At 47.8% G+C, this 17,410-nt stretch overlaps 1 protein-coding gene across 1 annotated transcript in view; it reads left to right on the forward strand.

Annotated features, from left to right (window-relative positions):
* Window positions 1-17,410, forward strand: part of LOC311194745 (chromodomain-helicase-DNA-binding protein 2) — a 45,312-nt gene that overhangs the window by 11,248 nt on the left and 16,654 nt on the right. The window contains exons 2-13 of the mRNA XM_084267946.1: window positions 2,165-2,372; window positions 4,555-4,641; window positions 10,865-10,926; window positions 11,934-12,056; window positions 12,232-12,381; window positions 12,707-12,840; window positions 13,461-13,686; window positions 14,422-14,522; window positions 15,202-15,246; window positions 15,402-15,577; window positions 16,054-16,178; window positions 16,696-16,912. Of these exons, the coding sequence (XP_084124072.1) occupies window positions 2,165-2,372; window positions 4,555-4,641; window positions 10,865-10,926; window positions 11,934-12,056; window positions 12,232-12,381; window positions 12,707-12,840; window positions 13,461-13,686; window positions 14,422-14,522; window positions 15,202-15,246; window positions 15,402-15,577; window positions 16,054-16,178; window positions 16,696-16,912 (1,654 nt within the window). The remainder of the gene's footprint in view (window positions 1-2,164; window positions 2,373-4,554; window positions 4,642-10,864; window positions 10,927-11,933; window positions 12,057-12,231; window positions 12,382-12,706; window positions 12,841-13,460; window positions 13,687-14,421; window positions 14,523-15,201; window positions 15,247-15,401; window positions 15,578-16,053; window positions 16,179-16,695; window positions 16,913-17,410) is intronic.

Raw genomic sequence — 17,410 nt, forward strand, 5'->3', positions numbered from 1 at the left:
GAACGTGGGATGCCAACATGACTCAGCCTGAGCCTGGTGTTGCCACTTTGTGTCGTGACATTGGAGGTTTGGATGCCTTCAGATCCCATTCTTTCTTGATGGTCGAGCCAGCGTCCCCACGGGAGGCTCTGCAGTACCATGTCCTGCTAGGCCCCGTCTGTGGAAACTGGCTGTCCCCAGAGCTGCTGGAGTGTCATTTCCTTGAGTGGTATGGCAGTGTTTCCAAATTAATTCCCTTGGTTTTCTTGAAAAAACCCTGAAAATTCTCCAACGTCACAGTTTCACCACTTGCTCTAAGTAGATCTGGTTGGAAAGCGATGTGTTTGAGCAGGATGCTGGGGCAGATGCCAGTGGATCAGGAACGGTTTGGAGGTCTGCAAGGCAGCAGGAAGAGACGTGATGGATGGTGCTGCAGTGGGGTGTAGCAGGAGAGCAGAGCCACGGGGGGGACTGGAGGCTGCAGAAAACATAGAGGAAGGGCAGGCAGCACAAACAAGGTGTAGCGAGGCGGCTGTGCCTTTGGTTATCACAGGTAGGAGCAGGACAGGAACAGGCAGCTTGGTTGGGCACTAATTCAGTGATTTTCCAGCCATGCTGGGAGGAAGCGATGCCATACCTCTGTCTCCTTCAGCTCCAAGTTGGGACCGTGAAACCAGCAGCCACCCGTGACGGCTCTTTCTTCAGAAGGCTCCATTTCTCTCAGGCTCGCTCTCTCTCCCCTGCACATCCTGCACCCTTCCACTTTAGGACTTAGAACAGACCCATAGCAGCAGCTGCCACTGCGAGGAGATCGCAAGATGGTGGAAGAGGGATGGCTGTAAGATGGCGGCAGGGAGCCTGGCTGCGCGCCCTGTGCTGGAGGGATTTCTGGAGCCGGTTCTGGCGACGCTCAGCTGCTGCCCTCTGCCCGCTCCCTGGGAGATGGCAGCCGGGGGCTGAGCCACTGCGGCGGGAGTCAGGAGCAGCCCTGCTGCTGAGGGCTGGTTTCACGCACGTCCTCAGAACTTCGATCTGAGTGGAAAACTTGATGCGTTGATTTCTGTAGATTGCGTGTAATTGTACCCACGCCTTTTTGAGCTGCAAAATCCCAGCCATCGATTTACCTCGTTACTTCGGTAGTTTTGTACAAAAGGAGACAAAAAGCCTGGTTTCCCTCTGCAGGGTTTTCCCGACTCCTCGCTTCACGGTGTTGCAGTGTGCCCTTAAATGTTACAAAAGCACCTGGCTGCAGACAGGAGCTGGCTTGGGAAGAGATGTGTCCTGTTCAAAAGGCTTGGGGTCCCATCATTGCCACACTGCATTTTGGTTTGTTGGCAGAGTAGGATTTGTCACGCTGCCTTACTAGCATATATATTCCATGCTGTAATGAGTTTTCTGGCTTCTTTAATTGGATTTTAAATGAAAAATAGATGGTGGAGCGATTGGGCAAATGAATTTATGTGTTATGGTCACCTAAAATAGGTAACTTATTGTTGTTGAGGAGCCTGTGTTTGGGTGAATATTCTGGATATTAACCAATTTGAATCTAAAGGGAAGAGAAATACACCAGTTTGATGTTCTGCTCCCTGTTGCCGGATACTTGGGGAATGCCATCTAGTCCATAACCCTTTAAACAGGACCTGCCCCAGCTGTGTGCCTGTATAAGCTCCTCTCTGCTGCTCTGTTGCTGAGTTTATCCTTTTTGCAAGCAACACATGGTATTTACTATAATGTGTAGTGTTATGCCTACAGTATTTGGGTTCGGAACCACTGCCCGTACCAGGATGCAGTGGAGAGCCACGCCAGAGCTGCTGCCCGCCTTTAATACAGCAGGATGCTCTCGGGACACTCCAGCTCCTCATCTACCTTATTCTTGGCAGCTCTGTGTGAACCAGATTCTCACTGGAGGAGCTGTGCTGTGGTACTGCTAATGCTGCTGTCTCTGTTCTGGCCAATAAGCAGGGGGTAGCACAGCACAGTGATTTGGAGCCTGCAGTCTGGCACATGGGTTCAGTGCCTGTCCTGGGAAAGAACTGCGTCCTGTTTGGGACCGTGCGGTTCACACTGGCATTTAGGCTGTTCCAAGCCTATGGCTGTAGCTTGGATATGGCTCAGGCTTGTTCACTCTGTATTTCTGAGCTGTGACATAGAGTTAAAATATAATCTCTTCTTTCTCTACCATCAGTCACTCGGCATCTGAAGAAGCCTCTGGCTCTGACTCCGCAAGCCAGTCTGAAAGCGAGCAGGGCAGCGAGTCAAACAGCAGCTCCGAGTCCTCTGAAAGTCAGTCTGAATCTGAAAGTGAATCCATGGGTTCAAAATCCCAGCAGACCCCTCCTGGAACCAAAGAAAAACCAGCCTCTAAGAAGGAAAGGATAGCAGATGTTAAAAAGGTATTGCCCCGTTGCTCTGTCTAGCTGTGTTAGCCCTGTACCCACCATGAAAGGGCAGACAGCAGGACCTTAACGAAGCTGTCTTCGACTTCCCTGCCACTTTGCACGTTGACCAAACTCTGGTGTCCCCAAAGCACTTGGCTGTTTGGTCTGTTTGCTTGTGGCCTGCAACTGTCATCCCTGTGAGTAGGAGCATGTGTGTTTGATAGGACAACCTTTTCAGTACCAGATAGGTGGTGGTGGGGCTACCTGGTGCAAACTAGCAGGTGCCTGTTGTCAATGCATGACCCTGTCACTTCATCCTTTCCTTCTGTCTTTGTGATATGTAATCCAGAAAGTGCTTGTCCAGGATCTGGGCTGAGGTGGCCCAGATGGTTTGTTTCCATCACTGCCATCCTGTTTGAAAAAAGGAAAGAAAGAAGAAAAAAAAAAAGAGAAAGAAAAAAGCTATTTATGATGTCCAGAACAGAATTTCCTTGTTGTGTTGTGGATTTTTTCCCTGCAGTTTTCCAGCTACTCCCTGGCAGTACCTCCCTCTCCCATCCAGGTTTTCCCTCTGGCCTGTGGCTGCATGGAAGGAAGAGGAGGGACTGCGGTGCTCAGTGCTGGCCTCGCACTGGTTGGCTTTGTACCTGCCAGTGCGGAAGCTGTGCCTTGATCACCTGTTGTACTGGAGGCACCCAGGCACCCCAGTACTGAGGTGTAGTGTGGGTATGAAAGAGGAGTCTGGGTGCACATTTGGAGACAAGGAACCAAATGTACTTGGAGGGAGGAAAATGGGGTTAAGTCAGTCTGGGTTGGTTGGTTTGTGGTGTGTAACTGTCCTGTCCTTAGCTGTGGTTTGCACTTCGCACAGCTGCTCGGTGAGAGTGAATTTTGTGGAGAAAGCTGCTGTGTGTGTATAGACTGAGGAGGACAGTGCTGTCAGTGCTCCCCTCCTGCCTGCAAGGGAGAAGTGAAGCATTTTGTTACCTGCTTCTCCCTTCCTCAATCCTCTGGGCTGTTGGCTCAGGTCGTGGCTCGTTCTCCTGTGTTCAGACTGGCAAGGAAGGATGTGTTTATAAAGAGCTGTGGTAATGCAGCACTAAAATTTCTGTTTTATTGTTGGTAAGTGGGGAGTGAAGGAAGTTTTCTCTTCCTCTGTGGGCTTCTAAGAGCATATCCCCAACAATCAACATTAAAGTTATCCTGGAGGGAGCATGTCCATACCAAGGGTGCTAATGAGCATGGATGAAACATGAAGAGGTCATGGCAGCCTCTAATAAGCAAGCCTCTCCCTTCCTTAATTTCTCTGTTAATGAGTGTTTTCCTTAGCTAGGCCTAGCTTAGCTGTGTTGATGCCTGTTCCCCTTGAATAACCAATGGAATGAATTGTTGCTGTTTATTTTGTATTTCTATCTAGGTACACCCGTGAGGGTGAGGGTAATTGGCGTTAGGTGATACTCAGATTTGTCATCCTAAAACTGTCCCATGTTAAAGATGAAAAGACAAGTTCTTCGAACAATTTGGGGAGTATTTCAGGTTTTTCTTTCATGTGAATTTATCTGTCTGTACTCTCTGTGCCCAGCAGAGATGCACCTCTGCAGTCTGCCCGTTGCAGTGTTACCCCGTTACTGCTTTACCAGCAGCAGCAGAATTGCTGGGCTGCAGCTTTGTATTCATCACACTGCCAATCCCAAGTCCCTGCTGCATCTGGCAGGGTGTTTTGATTTCCTTTTCCTGCTCATGGCTTGCAGACATATTTGAGGACTGGAGGGAGGGAGAAGCAGGAGGAGTTAGCAACCAGCAGGATTGATGCTTTAAGAAACCTGCTGAAAAGGATTAGGATTATTTGGGGGTATTCGGTAACACTCTAAAGCAGCATCTTTTATCTTAACGTTTTTATAGCTGTCCACCTTTCCCTCTGGGCACAAATCACTCTCCAGCTCATTCAGGCTGAAGGACAGAGCGCTGAGATGGCCAGCCCTCTGCAAGCAGTGACAGGACACCAGAAGCTCTACAGGGCTGATACAAACCACTAACGTGCCACTCAAACACCTCCACCAACAATTCCTCTCTCCCTCAGCAGAGCTTGATCCTCTTACAGTTTTCTAAACCTACTAATGGTTTTATGTTGATATTAAAAAAAAAACAACCCGGGGGGGGCTGAAGCAGGCCCTCTGATGGTCTGTTTCTTTTGCAGATGTGGGAGGAATATCCTGATGTTTATGGGGTTAGGAGATCAAACCGAAGCAGACAAGAACCATCCCGATTTAATATCAAGGATGAGGTAAGGAAATATTTTTAAGTAAGAAAAACTGGTGAGGGATTATTGAATGTGTAAAAGCAACTGAGCTCAAAGAGCAAGAGCAAAGGCAGGACTTGTCTGCCTTGCCTTGGCAATACTGAGCCCTAGCCTGGTGTGTGGATGTTGGGGCTCAGGGTTAAGGTCCTGGTCCTGCAGTTGGATCTGCTTGGTGCTGATCTCGTTGCTGGAATGGGGTGCAAGGCAGATCAGGCTCTGCTGCAGGAACATCCAGGAGAGATGAGTCTGTGTTAAAAAAACAAGTAACAACCAAATGAAAGCCCAGCACACACTCAAACAGCAATAAAGGAAACTTCCCAGAAACACTTCACTAAAAAACAGTCTCTTGGCCATCCTGGAATGGATCATGCTGGTAAATGCATTTGTGTGTATTCAGCTCTATGAACTATCACTTTTCTTTGGTTGAATTTTGGGGAGTCTTTCATGCTTCCCTTGGAGGTGACAATGGTCAGAGTAACCAATTTTCTGAGCATTGTCTTTTTCAGCAGATACAGGAATTAACTGCTGTCTTCATTTATGTCTAACAAGTTTTCATTTACAGGTCTTCAGGAGGATTGAGCAGTTACAGAGAAGGAAAAAACCAAACAGGGAGAGGCTTAGACAGACAGTAAAGCTTGGGACTGATTGCTAGGTGCAGAACCATGCAATTGGGACCCTAAGGATAAGCAGCCAAATTTTCAGCAGAGTGGGAGCCCAGGGATGCTCTCTGAGGGTCAGGCTGTTGGTGCTTCACTGCTGAAATGTGCGTTTGGATGCCTAAGAGGTCCCAGTCGCGCTGCAAACGCAGGTCTCCAGCTCCTCGCTCTGGTGTGTTATCGTTGGGGGGCACTGGGTGTGCCCCTCAGACGCCTGTGCTGGATGTCCCTCATAGCAGCAGGCTAGGAAGGGGCTTGGGGCACATCATTGACTTAGCTTTTGTTTTCCTTTTCAAGTGTGGCAAAGCCCAGGCTCGCTGGCTCCTCTCTGTGCGATGCCGTGGCATGCACTGTGCTGGCAATGTCACACCCACCACAGACCTCCGCTGCAGACCTCAGTGCCCTGTTAGGGGCTCAGGTAAGTCCCACCTCTTTTTGTTTTACAATATTACGTGGTTTTGCAAATGTTGTTTTCTTTTTTGATATCTTTATTTCCTACTACTTAAGGCACAATGAAGTTTTTTTTTTTTAAAAAAAATAAAAATCTGAGATGCAAAATTTGCTATACCACAAAATATTGTAAAAAACAAAACAAAAAAAGAAGTCCTCCAAATGACCCCACTGCAAAATTTGTGAACCAGAAAGCCAGAGTTACAAAATTGGACCTTCCTCTTTCCCCTCCCCAAAGCAACTCTGGCTGGTCCCCTGCAGGGCAGCTCCCGTCTGCAGCAGAGTCCGATGGAGGGTGTGACATGGCAGCAGCACAGCACTGGGGCTTCGCACAGAGCAGGACGAGATGGAAAGAAGTGCTTTTGGAAGACTTAAACACAACGAGGGAGGAAATAGTGTAGCTCAAACCTGCATGGTGCTGAGCGTTCCTTGCTGCTGCTGGAGCTGGCAGAAACCCAAGGTGCTTGACACCTCTTAAGACTGCTTTTTACCTTCACAGGGTTAATCCTATCACCAGTGACCTGCTCTTGTTGCTTGCTGCTTGGGACTTCCAACACAGTGTCATAGGAGCTTTTATTTGCCTTCTATCCTAACGCTTCTCTGCAGTATTAGCAAACAGCATCGCCCAGGCAGCGTGGCAGGCTCAGACCACAGAACAAGAACCAGCCATCGCATCTCCCCTCGTGCTCCCTGATCTTGGGCAGATCGTGCATAGGTAGAGGTGGTTGGGTTTTTGGGGCACTAGCCTGTCCTTTGAGACCAGCAGTTTTGGGCAGGGTTATTTCTGTGTTAGAAGTGACTGCCTTCTGGGAGCTGCCCAGAGGCCACAGCAGGTTGCGTAGGTCTCCCGAGCTGCAGTCAGAGAGGGTGATGACTTGGGATCAATACCGAGGCAGGCGTGGGCTGAGAGATCAGGAAGTGAAAGTGCAGGTTTGCATAGGAGTACACAGCAGCTCAGAGGACTGGAGCTGTCTCCAGGAATAAAACCATGTGAGGGGTTTTTTAGTAAAAACAGTACTTTCCCCCCTGCATTTTCTTTGCAGTTAATAAATCAGCTTCAGGTTTCAGCCAGGGGAAGCGAGGCGTGCAGAGCCAGGTGCCTTTCAGAATATTCTGGGGCAGTTGAGAAATAAATGTGCCCAAAGCAGACATGGTCTTTTTGCTATAAAAGGAATGGTTTGAGGCCAGAGTTAGTAAAAAATGGTGTAATAAGAGTGCATGTTTTCTGAGAGAGACCACAAGTCGTGCACCAGTGGTGTTCCCAAAATACACTTGGGTTTATTATTGAAAAAAAAATTTCCTGCTCATTTGCATTTTGATTAATGCTTTGCCTCATGCTTTTGCTGAAAGTTCAAGCACTACCAGTATCACTGGAAGAACTGCAGCAGACATGAGAGCTAACCTGGTTAGAGCTGTGATTCTTCAGCTTTCCTGGAGCACTAGAGCTTGGACTCTGTTAAGCTTGAAATGAGAAAATCCTCACTTTGATTTTAGTCTGGAATATTTCTTGCCTCTTGTTTAAGCAATTCTTAATCTCTGCTAATAGACACCTGGATGGTGCCAGCGGCCTGGAGTCTCTGCGTCTCCTGGGCAGGCAGTGAGGGTACCCCTGGACAATCTGTGGGTCAAGAGCCTTAAAGCTGTTACTACATATGCAGCATCATTAGGCTTGGTACAGTGCAGCTCCACAGGAAATTACAGCATGGTTAATCAGGTAGAAGTGGATGCATTTTTAAGTGCTGGAAGAGAGAGACGAAATTAGATGTGAGGAATCAGCAAGGCGCAGAGGGGGAAGGCTGATCCTTTCAACTGGAGGTCAGGATGTTAAGAGGCCAGTTCCTGGTCCTGTTGGAAGTAGTGGTGCAGTAGTACATTGGACATGTAAGTTTGTAGTGTTTGACAGGGGAAAGGGGAACTAGGGAAGGCAAGTCATGTTTCCCTTTGGCTGCAGCAGCATCACCCAGAAGGGGTAGCCTGAGCCCAGAGGAGTTTTGCCAGCACTGGGACTCAGGTTCTGAGAGCAAGGAGAATGTACCCGGCATCTTGCTGGGCTGGCAAAAGCCTGGGTGCAGATTGGAGGTGGATTTTTGTCAGCTTATGTTGTGTTACTGAGGGAGGTGATGCTACTGAAATGGAAGTTGCAGGTGATTTCCTGACCAGTTTGTTTCCTGACGAGAGTCAGGGCAGCCTGCAGTGCAGACAGGACTCAGGTGCACACTCAGGACCTGGCATGCTCCCAGCTCTCTCCAGTTACCATCTGTGCTTCCTTAACTGAGGAATTTACCACCAACCAGAGCCTGTGGGTTGGTGTGGATAATGGGGTGTTACCAGCACAAGCTCTGCTTGTGCTGTGGACTCCAGGGTAGAGGTGTGAATCTCACCCTTGGGCTGGTTTGAGCACTTTGGTGTAGAGTTTTGCAGCTACATCCTGAAACGTGGACTCAGGTGGAATGAATAGGTTGCTGAAACATATTTTATGTTTTGAATTTGGTAAAAAAATTACTATTGTTTCTGTATAAAATCGTACAAAGCCGCTGGAGCCTGGCAGCTTGGGCTTGGGGTGCCAGGAGGAGCTGGTGAGGAGGAGACAGGGTTGGTGGTAGGTGAGGGAGTGGGAAGGAGAGCCTGAGTTCAGTGGTGGCTGCCAGCACAGCACTCCCCAGCACTGGACAGAGAGGATGTGGGAGCACAAGGCAGGCAGATGACTCAGGCTGGGGACTGGCTGTGTCAGAGGAGATAGAACTGGGCTTGACACGCATCCAAAAAAGACAATGGTGTCTTTGAAAAATGTAACTGAAGGCGGCTGAATTGCAATCACAAGTTACATTTTTCAAGGCAGAAAGAGGTGAGGAAAAGACGAGTCATTAATAGATGAGCACTGGCTTTGTAAAGACAGCAACAGTGCAGGGGAAGTGTAGTGGCATTAGGAAAGCTGATAGGAACTAGAAAAATGGGATTTTGGCAAAGAAGTGGTGTTACTTTCAAAGAGCCAAAGCTTGTATTTGGTTTTCTCCAAATCTGATCATCTCTGACACAGAGAAGAAAAATCCACCTCTCTTTACTTGTGGTTTGTCAAAAGACAGCAAAAAGCAAACGTGTGCTGAGGGACAGGTCTCAAAAAATATGCCAAGACTGGAATGGCAAAGCAGCATGCTTCAGAAAGTGGATAAGAGATGAAAGAGAAAAAGAAAATTGAGGACTTTTAACTTTTCTATGTCGAAACTGAAATCTCTGGCCTGCTTGGAATGTGTTGCATGGGTAGGTAGGGCTCTCCGTGGTGTTCACCAGCCACTTGCTTCCTGGATGCTTGGTCTGTGAGACAGGGATTCCGTGCAGGGCTGTGACGCAGCTGGATAAACCTGAACAGGTGGATCTTTGTGCTAAGATACAGTGAAAAAGTGTTACTCTGTCACTTGTAAAACTGTCACCAAACCACAGTGAAATTCAGCAAAGCCCTGGGTCTAACGTGGCATCCAGCATTTCAGTGTATTTTAATGGAAACACTGATGCGAGCGAGAAGGAAATTCATCTTGGTGGAAGGGAAGCTGGAAAATGGAAATAAGAGGTGCAGAAAGGAAGGGGTGGGCAGTGGCACCCCAGAGCCCTGACTTCATTGTGTTGTGGCTCACGCCATTTCACAGAATTCCAGTATGACCAGCTCCCAGTTGTAAGCCTTGCTGGCTGTTGCTAGGAGAGTGGTGGGCATCCCACAAGATGCAAACTGAGGTACCTGTGATGGTGGACAGGCATTACCTAGAGCTGAAGCTGAATTCTGCAGCACAAAGCAGTATGAAACAAGATTTCCACTGTGTGTGGAGCAAGCAGTCTTGGAGGCTACTTCTATCATTTTAATGCTCCTTTTAAAATCTCACACTGGTTTGTTGAGTTTTCTTCCTGCTGATTTGTGTTTGCTGGGGCAGGTGTATGAGGTGAAGTCATTGGTTGGTTGAGGGGTGTCATTTCTGTGGTAATCTCTGTTCTATGGTGGATGAGTTTTTATCAAAGTGGGGTTGTGTAGGACCTGCCTGCAGATTTATTTCCATGTATTTTTTTAAGCTATCTTGATCTGTAGGAGTTAATGACACCCACGTTTAAAATAGTACATGAAGTAGTTACAATATCTCTAGATAAGTTTACCCAGAGACTCTTCACTGGTGAAGAATGGAGGAGTTGGAGGAAGGAAAGAAGCAGGGCACGGCTCTGACCCAGGCAGGTCCTCAGTGACTTGGGAAAAGAAGAACACTTTTGTGATGAGAATATTGTCTTTTTGTAAGAATTTCCTCCTTGTAAGAAGTTTCTCTAGTGAAGGTAGAGATCATAATGTGTTGGAGTGTCTGCAAAAGTTTCTACACTCACAGAAATGAAGTCTGAATGGCCCCAAATACAGCAGAATTCCTGCTGCAGTGGCAGGTATGGGTGCTCACTAAAGCACATTCAGACACTGAGCTTTCAGTTAAAACCCTTGTAAAACAGCTGAACCTTCACACTGGATGTGCTGTCCCCAAGGCTGAGTCACGCTGCTGCCTGATTCTCAAGCATCAGGCAGGGGCGATGCTCACCGTGCACCGAGGCAGGGGTAGCAGCAGCAGAGCTGCCCTGTCCCTCTCTGGGGTACAGTTTTCCTCCAGCAATGCAAGTTTTGGTGGGGTAAATTCACACCACAGTTTTGTAATCTGTGGGGTGTTGCACACGCTGCAGGTCTGCCTGGTCACTGCCACCGCTGAGATGGCTTCTGCCAGGTACTGGAGGGTGATGCTGAGGGGTACGTGGGTCTCAGCCTTGAGCATCCCCAGCTCGGTGGCTCCGGAACAGATGTTGTAGTAAAAAGCTCTCCAGCCTTTCTGCAGGGTTACTTTCTTTGTGTGGAGAGAGCACAGTGGCTTAATCCTGCAGCTGAGGCAGTGCAGAGGGGCTGCTGCTGGGGAGGGGAGCTGGCTCCTCTTCTGCAGCCCCATCGCACCAAAGCATCCTTCCAGTGCTGCAGGGAGCGAGCAGTCGTGCTGTGTCTGAGCTCAGATCGTGTGCATGCCTTTCAGTTGCACCCTTGAGGAGACAGTCCAGAGGGAAGCCTACAACCTGATTTTCTTTCTTTTCAATTAAAGGCAAGTAGTGAATCTGAGAATGAGAGCCCAAAGAGAAGAGGCCAGAAGCCAGTGAAAAGAACGTAAGTTTCTAGGGAAAGGGTTTCGAATGGCAGTACTTTGTCTTGGTTTGGATTGTTTGATGGGTGTAGTCAATGTGGAGAGCTTGTAAAATAAATCATTTCATATTTCCAGCAATACTACTTTGGGTGACTAAAATGGAAGTATGAACATACATCTACAGATGGATGCAAGTTCCCAGTTTTTCTTTTGTTTATGTTTTCCCACTCTGCCTGTGGCAGAATCGGAATAAATCAGGTTCTGTTTGGGATGTCAGTCTTTCACTTCTCCATCAGGTTCCTTACTGTGATGCAGAGATACTTAAACCAGTTTAACCCCTGCTGCTCTCCCCTTTTAGATTAAAATGCCAAATTAGCCTCCATTGTGTTTCATAACCCTCTGGGACAACAAAAGACCTTCCATAAAGCATATTTTGGATGTCTGATCACCATAACTGAGTTCACTTACAGTCATACTTTACTGCCTTTTTTACATCTAAATAGTACCTTCTATTTTTTCCAAACACTGAGGTAAACTTGTAGTAACGCACAACTGGCCTACTCTTGTAAACTTAAATGCAGCCACATGTTACAGCTATTTCTTCTCTTACATGTCTTTTTGTTTTTCATTCAGTTGTACAGTCCGGGAGGGAAGGTAGTAAAAGCACAGGGAGGACTGTAATAGTACAGACCTCTGCTGGTCAGGGGGAATAGTCCCCGTGGACTCTCCACCTCCCGTTGGAGAGAGGAGAGGCTCCTCCAAAGGGCATTTCAGAGCTGCAGCCTTGCTCTGAATTGCCCCCACAGAACCTACTTCCTTCCACTAACGACACAGCGTGATTTGGCCTCCCATTTCCTAAAATCAGAGAATCACCCCATGAACCTCCCTGCATTGCACTGAACAACCAAGAGGGCAGGTCTGAACTTTCTCTCATCTCATCATCGTAACCTGTGAGAGTCGGGTGTCTGCTTAGCCAAGCGTTGGGGTGGAGATGTGATTGCCCGTCCATGACCTACATTTCTGACCGTAGAAGTAAATGGAGGAGGGATGCCTCTGGTGAAGAAGAGGATGAAGATGGAGGTGATCAAGGTAGCAGTGGGGAGAGTGAAACTGAACGGAAAAAAATTAAAGCAAGAAGACCTGCCCAAAGGAGGTAAGAAGTGGTTGTTTCAGTCTTGTCTTTCTCTCTGCATATGTCTGTCTTTTCCTGCCTGTGCTGGGTGGAGAGGTGATTTCTGTCTGTCACTAAAGAGTGGCTGGAGTTTTTCTGCAATATTACCATCTTTTATGACCTAGCAAGACAAGCCTTGTGTTAATTCTTATTTTAGAGTGGTGCCCAAAACTGGTATTAAAAAGGCTTACAAACCCCAACGTGGGAAAAAGAGAAAGAGACCAGAGTCATCTGATGATGAGGATGATGATGAAGATGGTGAGACCCCCAAGAGACAAACCCGACGAAGAGCAGCCAAAAACGTCAGGTAAAATAATCTTGCTCCTGGTGGAGACAACCTCCTCTACTGATGGTTTTGCTTCTACTGCAGAGTTTATTCCACCTCCTTGAGAAGCATCTGGTATCAGCCATGGTCAGCAAAACTATATGGAGGAGATAGTCTGATACAATGTAGCTCTATGAGTGTCTGAGGGAAAAGCACTGCATTGCTGATTTAAGAAATGCCTGTGCTGAGCATGCACTGAACCCCAGGGTAAAGGCTGGAGAAAGCTTGCTCCAGTCCACGCCAGCCTGGGTTCTGGGACTGGGAAGAGTGAAGGGCTCTTTAACAGTCTGGTTTTGGTCTTGAACAGTTACAAAGAAGATGATGATTTTGAGACTGATTCCGATGACCTGATAGAAATGACTGGAGAAGGTGCTGATGAGCAGCAAGACAACAGTGAAACAATTGAGAAAGTCTTGGACATCAGGGTTGGAAAGAAAGGAGGTGCGTCATTCTGGAAAAAGCCTTTGCTTCTGATGTCAGTCATGTGCCCTTGTGGTTTCTCTTGAGCCTTTGCAACTTGAGAGTGGAGCTAAGGGTTGTTTCAATGCTCTTCACCCTTTCCTTTGTGCCTCTTACACATGTCTTCTAACAGCTGGGAAAAATCTAGTTTTGAAAACCCTAAAATGTGAAGTTTATACTCTCGGCAGATTCTAAAGATGCAGTCATTGTTCTGCAGTTGTTGCTTTTCTCTTCTTTGAAATATAAAGTAGATCTTCCAGTCGAGTCAGCTTTCATAGCTCCATTGACAAAGCAGTAATGGAACTAAAGCTGGTGGTTTGTTCCCATAGCCTTTCAAAAGTGTTTTTGTACAACTGAATGGTCCTGAACATTTTGAAAAGCCCTTTGAATTATACTTAAAGAAAAAGCATTTAATGCAGAGAGATCTGGAAAGATTCTGTTGTACAGAAGCTTTTGTGTGCCTGTCTTACTGGGTTGCAGAATCTGTAGGATGTTCTCGTGCTGTCACAAAAGATGTATTAGAAGAACCTTTCTGCTCTACTGCAGTTTGTGTCAGGTTCTTGATGACACAGGTACCAACCACAGCCCCATTTCTTTTGCAGCCACTGGTGCTTCCACCACAGTGTATGCAACTGAAGCCAATGGCAACCCAAGTGCTGACTTTGATCCTGAAAAGGATGAGAGTGAAATTCAGTACCTGATCAAATGGAAAGGCTGGTCATACATCCATAGCACGTGGGAGAGTGAAGAGTCCCTGCAGCAGCAGAAAGTGAAGGGCCTGAAAAAGCTAGAAAACTTCAAGAAGAAAGAGGAGGAGATCAAGCAATGGTATGTTTCACTTCAACCAGGGGTTTGGCCTTGGGCGAAGCTTTTTTAGGCAGAGGTTTGCAGAGGCGTGACTGTAAAAATTCAAGTTATTCTCACAAAGCATGTTGCATCCAAAGCAGCAGTTTTGGGTGTTCAATACCTGTCTCTCTTTGCCACTGAAGCACATCTCACCTCGTAGAAATGATGCCTGTGGCCGTGGCGTTAAAAGAGTGAAAGAGGCCTGAAATCCTCAATATTGCCACTTCCCAGGCTTGGGAATTGGGTAGCTGATGGCAAATAAATGGTACGCAGATTCACCTGCCCAGGAGGTGTCATGAGGGCTTTGCAGCCTTATTAATTACAGGCTTATCTGTGTGCAAGGTTTTGCATCAGTTTATGTCCAGCCTCCCCTGGAACTCTAAGGGGAGATACAATGTGATTCCAAATGGATGAGGCTGGAGCAGCAGCTTCCGTCTCCATTAGATTCTGGTTTTGAGGCTGACTCTTGCAGCAGAATGAGGTGGCATTTACCTGGGAGACAACATGAACGTCTGTGACACTGGCTTCCCAGTAATGACTTAGAATTAGAGGAAGCTCTAAGAGACATGTCCCCTAAGCAGCAGTCGGATTCAGTGACTTCTCTGCATGCCAGAACTGTGTAGGAAAGCAGAATTTCTACACTTGATGCCTGTGAACGTTTTATGACAAAAGTTTTTATTACAGTGGGTTTTTTGGTTGGATTTTGTTTGCATATAGGCTGGGCAAGGTGTCACCTGAAGATGTAGAATATTTCAACTGCCAACAAGAGCTAGCTTCAGAGCTGAACAAACAGTATCAAATAGTGGAAAGAGTAATTGGTAAGTGAACCCGTCACTCTTGTAAGGGAGTGAAGAAAGATGTGAGGCTTTAATCTCTAGTGGCCGCAGAATGAGTGTGTGGCTCTCTCTTCTCTCCTGTCCTCTGTTATCTCTGGAGGGAAAAAAAAAACCCAGAAAACCAAAACACACAGAAACCTGGTGTTAAGTGCATTTCAGGGATTTGAGCAGTAGAAAACCAGGTTTACAGATCTGTGCTTTCAAGCAATGCAAATCAATCGCTCTTTTTGCCTGGCATAAGGGATGACGCGCTAGTTTCCAAGGGGATGTGGAGGTCCCTGCTGCTGAAGGTCTTTCAGCCCTTTGGATGGAAGGCATTTTGCAATCCAAAGCAGCAGCACAGGCCTGGCTTTTGTGAGGACTGCTTTCCGTGAGGTGCTTGAGGATTAGGTTAGGCAGCGAGGCAGCTCAGGAGTTAAATTTCCATGACTACTTAGTAAATTAAAACAAGACCTAGTGAGCACTTCAGCAATATCACAGTCATGTCAGTCAGAGGTGCTGGCATCCAGTTGCTTTGGGGATTGGCTCAGAGAGCTGTTTCACCTCTTTCCATATGATTCCTGTGAAAAGGCACGGGGTGTGTGGCAGTGACAGCCTGCCTGCCCCCTCTGCCGGCTGACAGCTCTCCAAACCGTTGCTTCCCTTCTGTCTCCAACCACAGCTGTGAAGACCAGCAAGGCTGCGACAGGACATTCAGATTTCCCAGGTAAAGGAGCGTTTTTTTGGTCACTCTACACGTTTTCTGCTAGCTGAGAACTGTCTTGTGTTGTATGGGTGGTTCAGACTGCTCCGCAGCCACGCTTGTGGTTCAGCCACTGAACCACAGGTGCTGAGGTTTGGGCTTTGTTGCATATTATTCAGCCAACAATCGCAAAACATCCTCGAATGACCCTGAGTACCTGTGTAAGTGGATGGGACTGCCCTATGCCGAGTGCAGCTGGGAAGATGAGGCTCTGATCAGCAAGAAATTTCAGCGCTGTATTGACAGCTTCAACAACAGGAACAACTCCAAAACCATTCCTACGCGGGACTGCAAGGTTTGCTGGCTTCCCTTCTCTCCTGTCTGATTTATCCAGGCTGGATGATGACACCGCTGCTTGGATGTTTGTTTGCTGTTCTTGTAGTGTACTTTAGGCAGAGATACAAACCCCCCTTTTGGTTCCATTTACTCTGTGAGAATGTTCTGTCCAGCGGGGGAGTGGGAGACTTAATGAATGCTTGCACAGAGCTTCCTGAGCTGCTACAGAAGTGCAAGGTCTGAATATCAGCAGCACATCTGGGAAAAGAGAAAAACTGTGAGATGTTGATATAGTGGGGAGAGGGCCAGAGATAGTGGGAGAAAAAACAAGAAGGCAAAAGAGAAATTGGAGCTTGTTCCATCTTGTGTGCATCACGTCCACCTTGCTGCACTGTTGAGGGGCACTCGGAGCTCTGGTAGTGAGCAGATGTGTATTTATTGCTAAAGTTTCAACCTCATTGGTCTTCAGTGGGCTTACAGCTTCTCCTTTTCCAGGTATTGAAGCAGAGACCGAGGTTTGTTGCCTTGAAGAAACAGCCTTCTTACATTGGCAGTGAGAACCTGGAGCTACGAGATTACCAGCTGGAGGGCCTCAACTGGCTGGCTCACTCATGGTGCAAGTACGTACACACGCTGTGTGACATTCCTTTTGTCTCCTGAGACTATTGTCTCAGCAGGATCTGGCCGCCTTGTTTCGAAGCCAGTTCTTTGTGTCCTGCAGCTTGAAGGATTTCAGATGTTCCCATGCCCAGCTGCCTTGCAGACCTCGCAAGCAGGAACTATCTAGAGCATGAAGTTACCAGGCCCCTGTCTGGGCCTGTTTGCACGCTGGCCTAGGCCGCTGTGCGAGCCTAGTGCCTGTTAGCCCTGACTTTCCATTGTCCTAACTGAAAAAGCATTTCTGGCTCAGCATGCTGCCACACCTGCTGAAGGCTTTCAGAAATGGCCTTCTGCAATTAGGCCACTGATTGCCCTTTGCCTTTGGAGCGATCACAGTCTGTTCCTTTTTGCCAGTGCTGGTCTGAGTGCCCCAGCATCCACTTGGAAGTGTTCAGACAGTATTTTTTTACACTGCTCCCTTTCTTGTAGCGGCAGAAACAGGGGCCCAGTGTTTATGTTTGTTTTCTTCTTTCTCAGGAACAACAGCGTGATCTTGGCTGATGAAATGGGACTGGGCAAGACTATTCAGACCATTTCATTCCTGTCATACCTCTTCCATCAGCACCAGCTGTACGGCCCTTTCCTGGTCGTGGTGCCCTTGTCCACCCTCACCTCGTGGCAGCGGGAATTTGAAGTGTGGGCACCCGAGATCAATGTGGTGGTTTACATCGGAGACCTGATGAGCAGGAACATGGTGTGTCATCAGAAAACCAGGGGCGTGGGCTTGGGGAGAAGCGGTGTGTGCAAAGCAGCAGCTTCTGTTCTGCTGGCGAGGCTGATGGTTGTACTGGCAGTACTGCAGTCAGAGCTTGTGCAGCAGAGCACTTGAGTACAATTCACTGCTGCAGAGACTCTGCTACTTGATTTCCCCCCTTTGAGTGGGCAGAGGAGTACTGGCTTCTCTCAGAGGGCATGAAAACCACTACTGGGCTGAGAGATGCTGCAGCAAGGAGTGCAGCAGTGTGAAAGTGCCTGCCCCTCAGACGACGAAGCACACAAATGCTGGGAGGCCTGCGGTGTCGGTAGTGAGGTGCTGCATTCATTGGGAGCTGAGGGCACTGACAGAATAGCAAGCTCTTTGGCCTCATTGTGTTACCTGTGCAAAGGCACCTGAACCTTGTGTGCACCCAAACAAGCTGCTCCTTGGGCAATTTGAGCTCCTTGGAACACCTTGAGCAATAGTTTTGGACTT

This window comes from Gallinula chloropus (genome assembly GCF_964237585.1).
Source record: "Gallinula chloropus genome assembly, chromosome: 9".
Classification (NCBI taxonomy): domain Eukaryota; kingdom Metazoa; phylum Chordata; class Aves; order Gruiformes; family Rallidae; genus Gallinula; species Gallinula chloropus.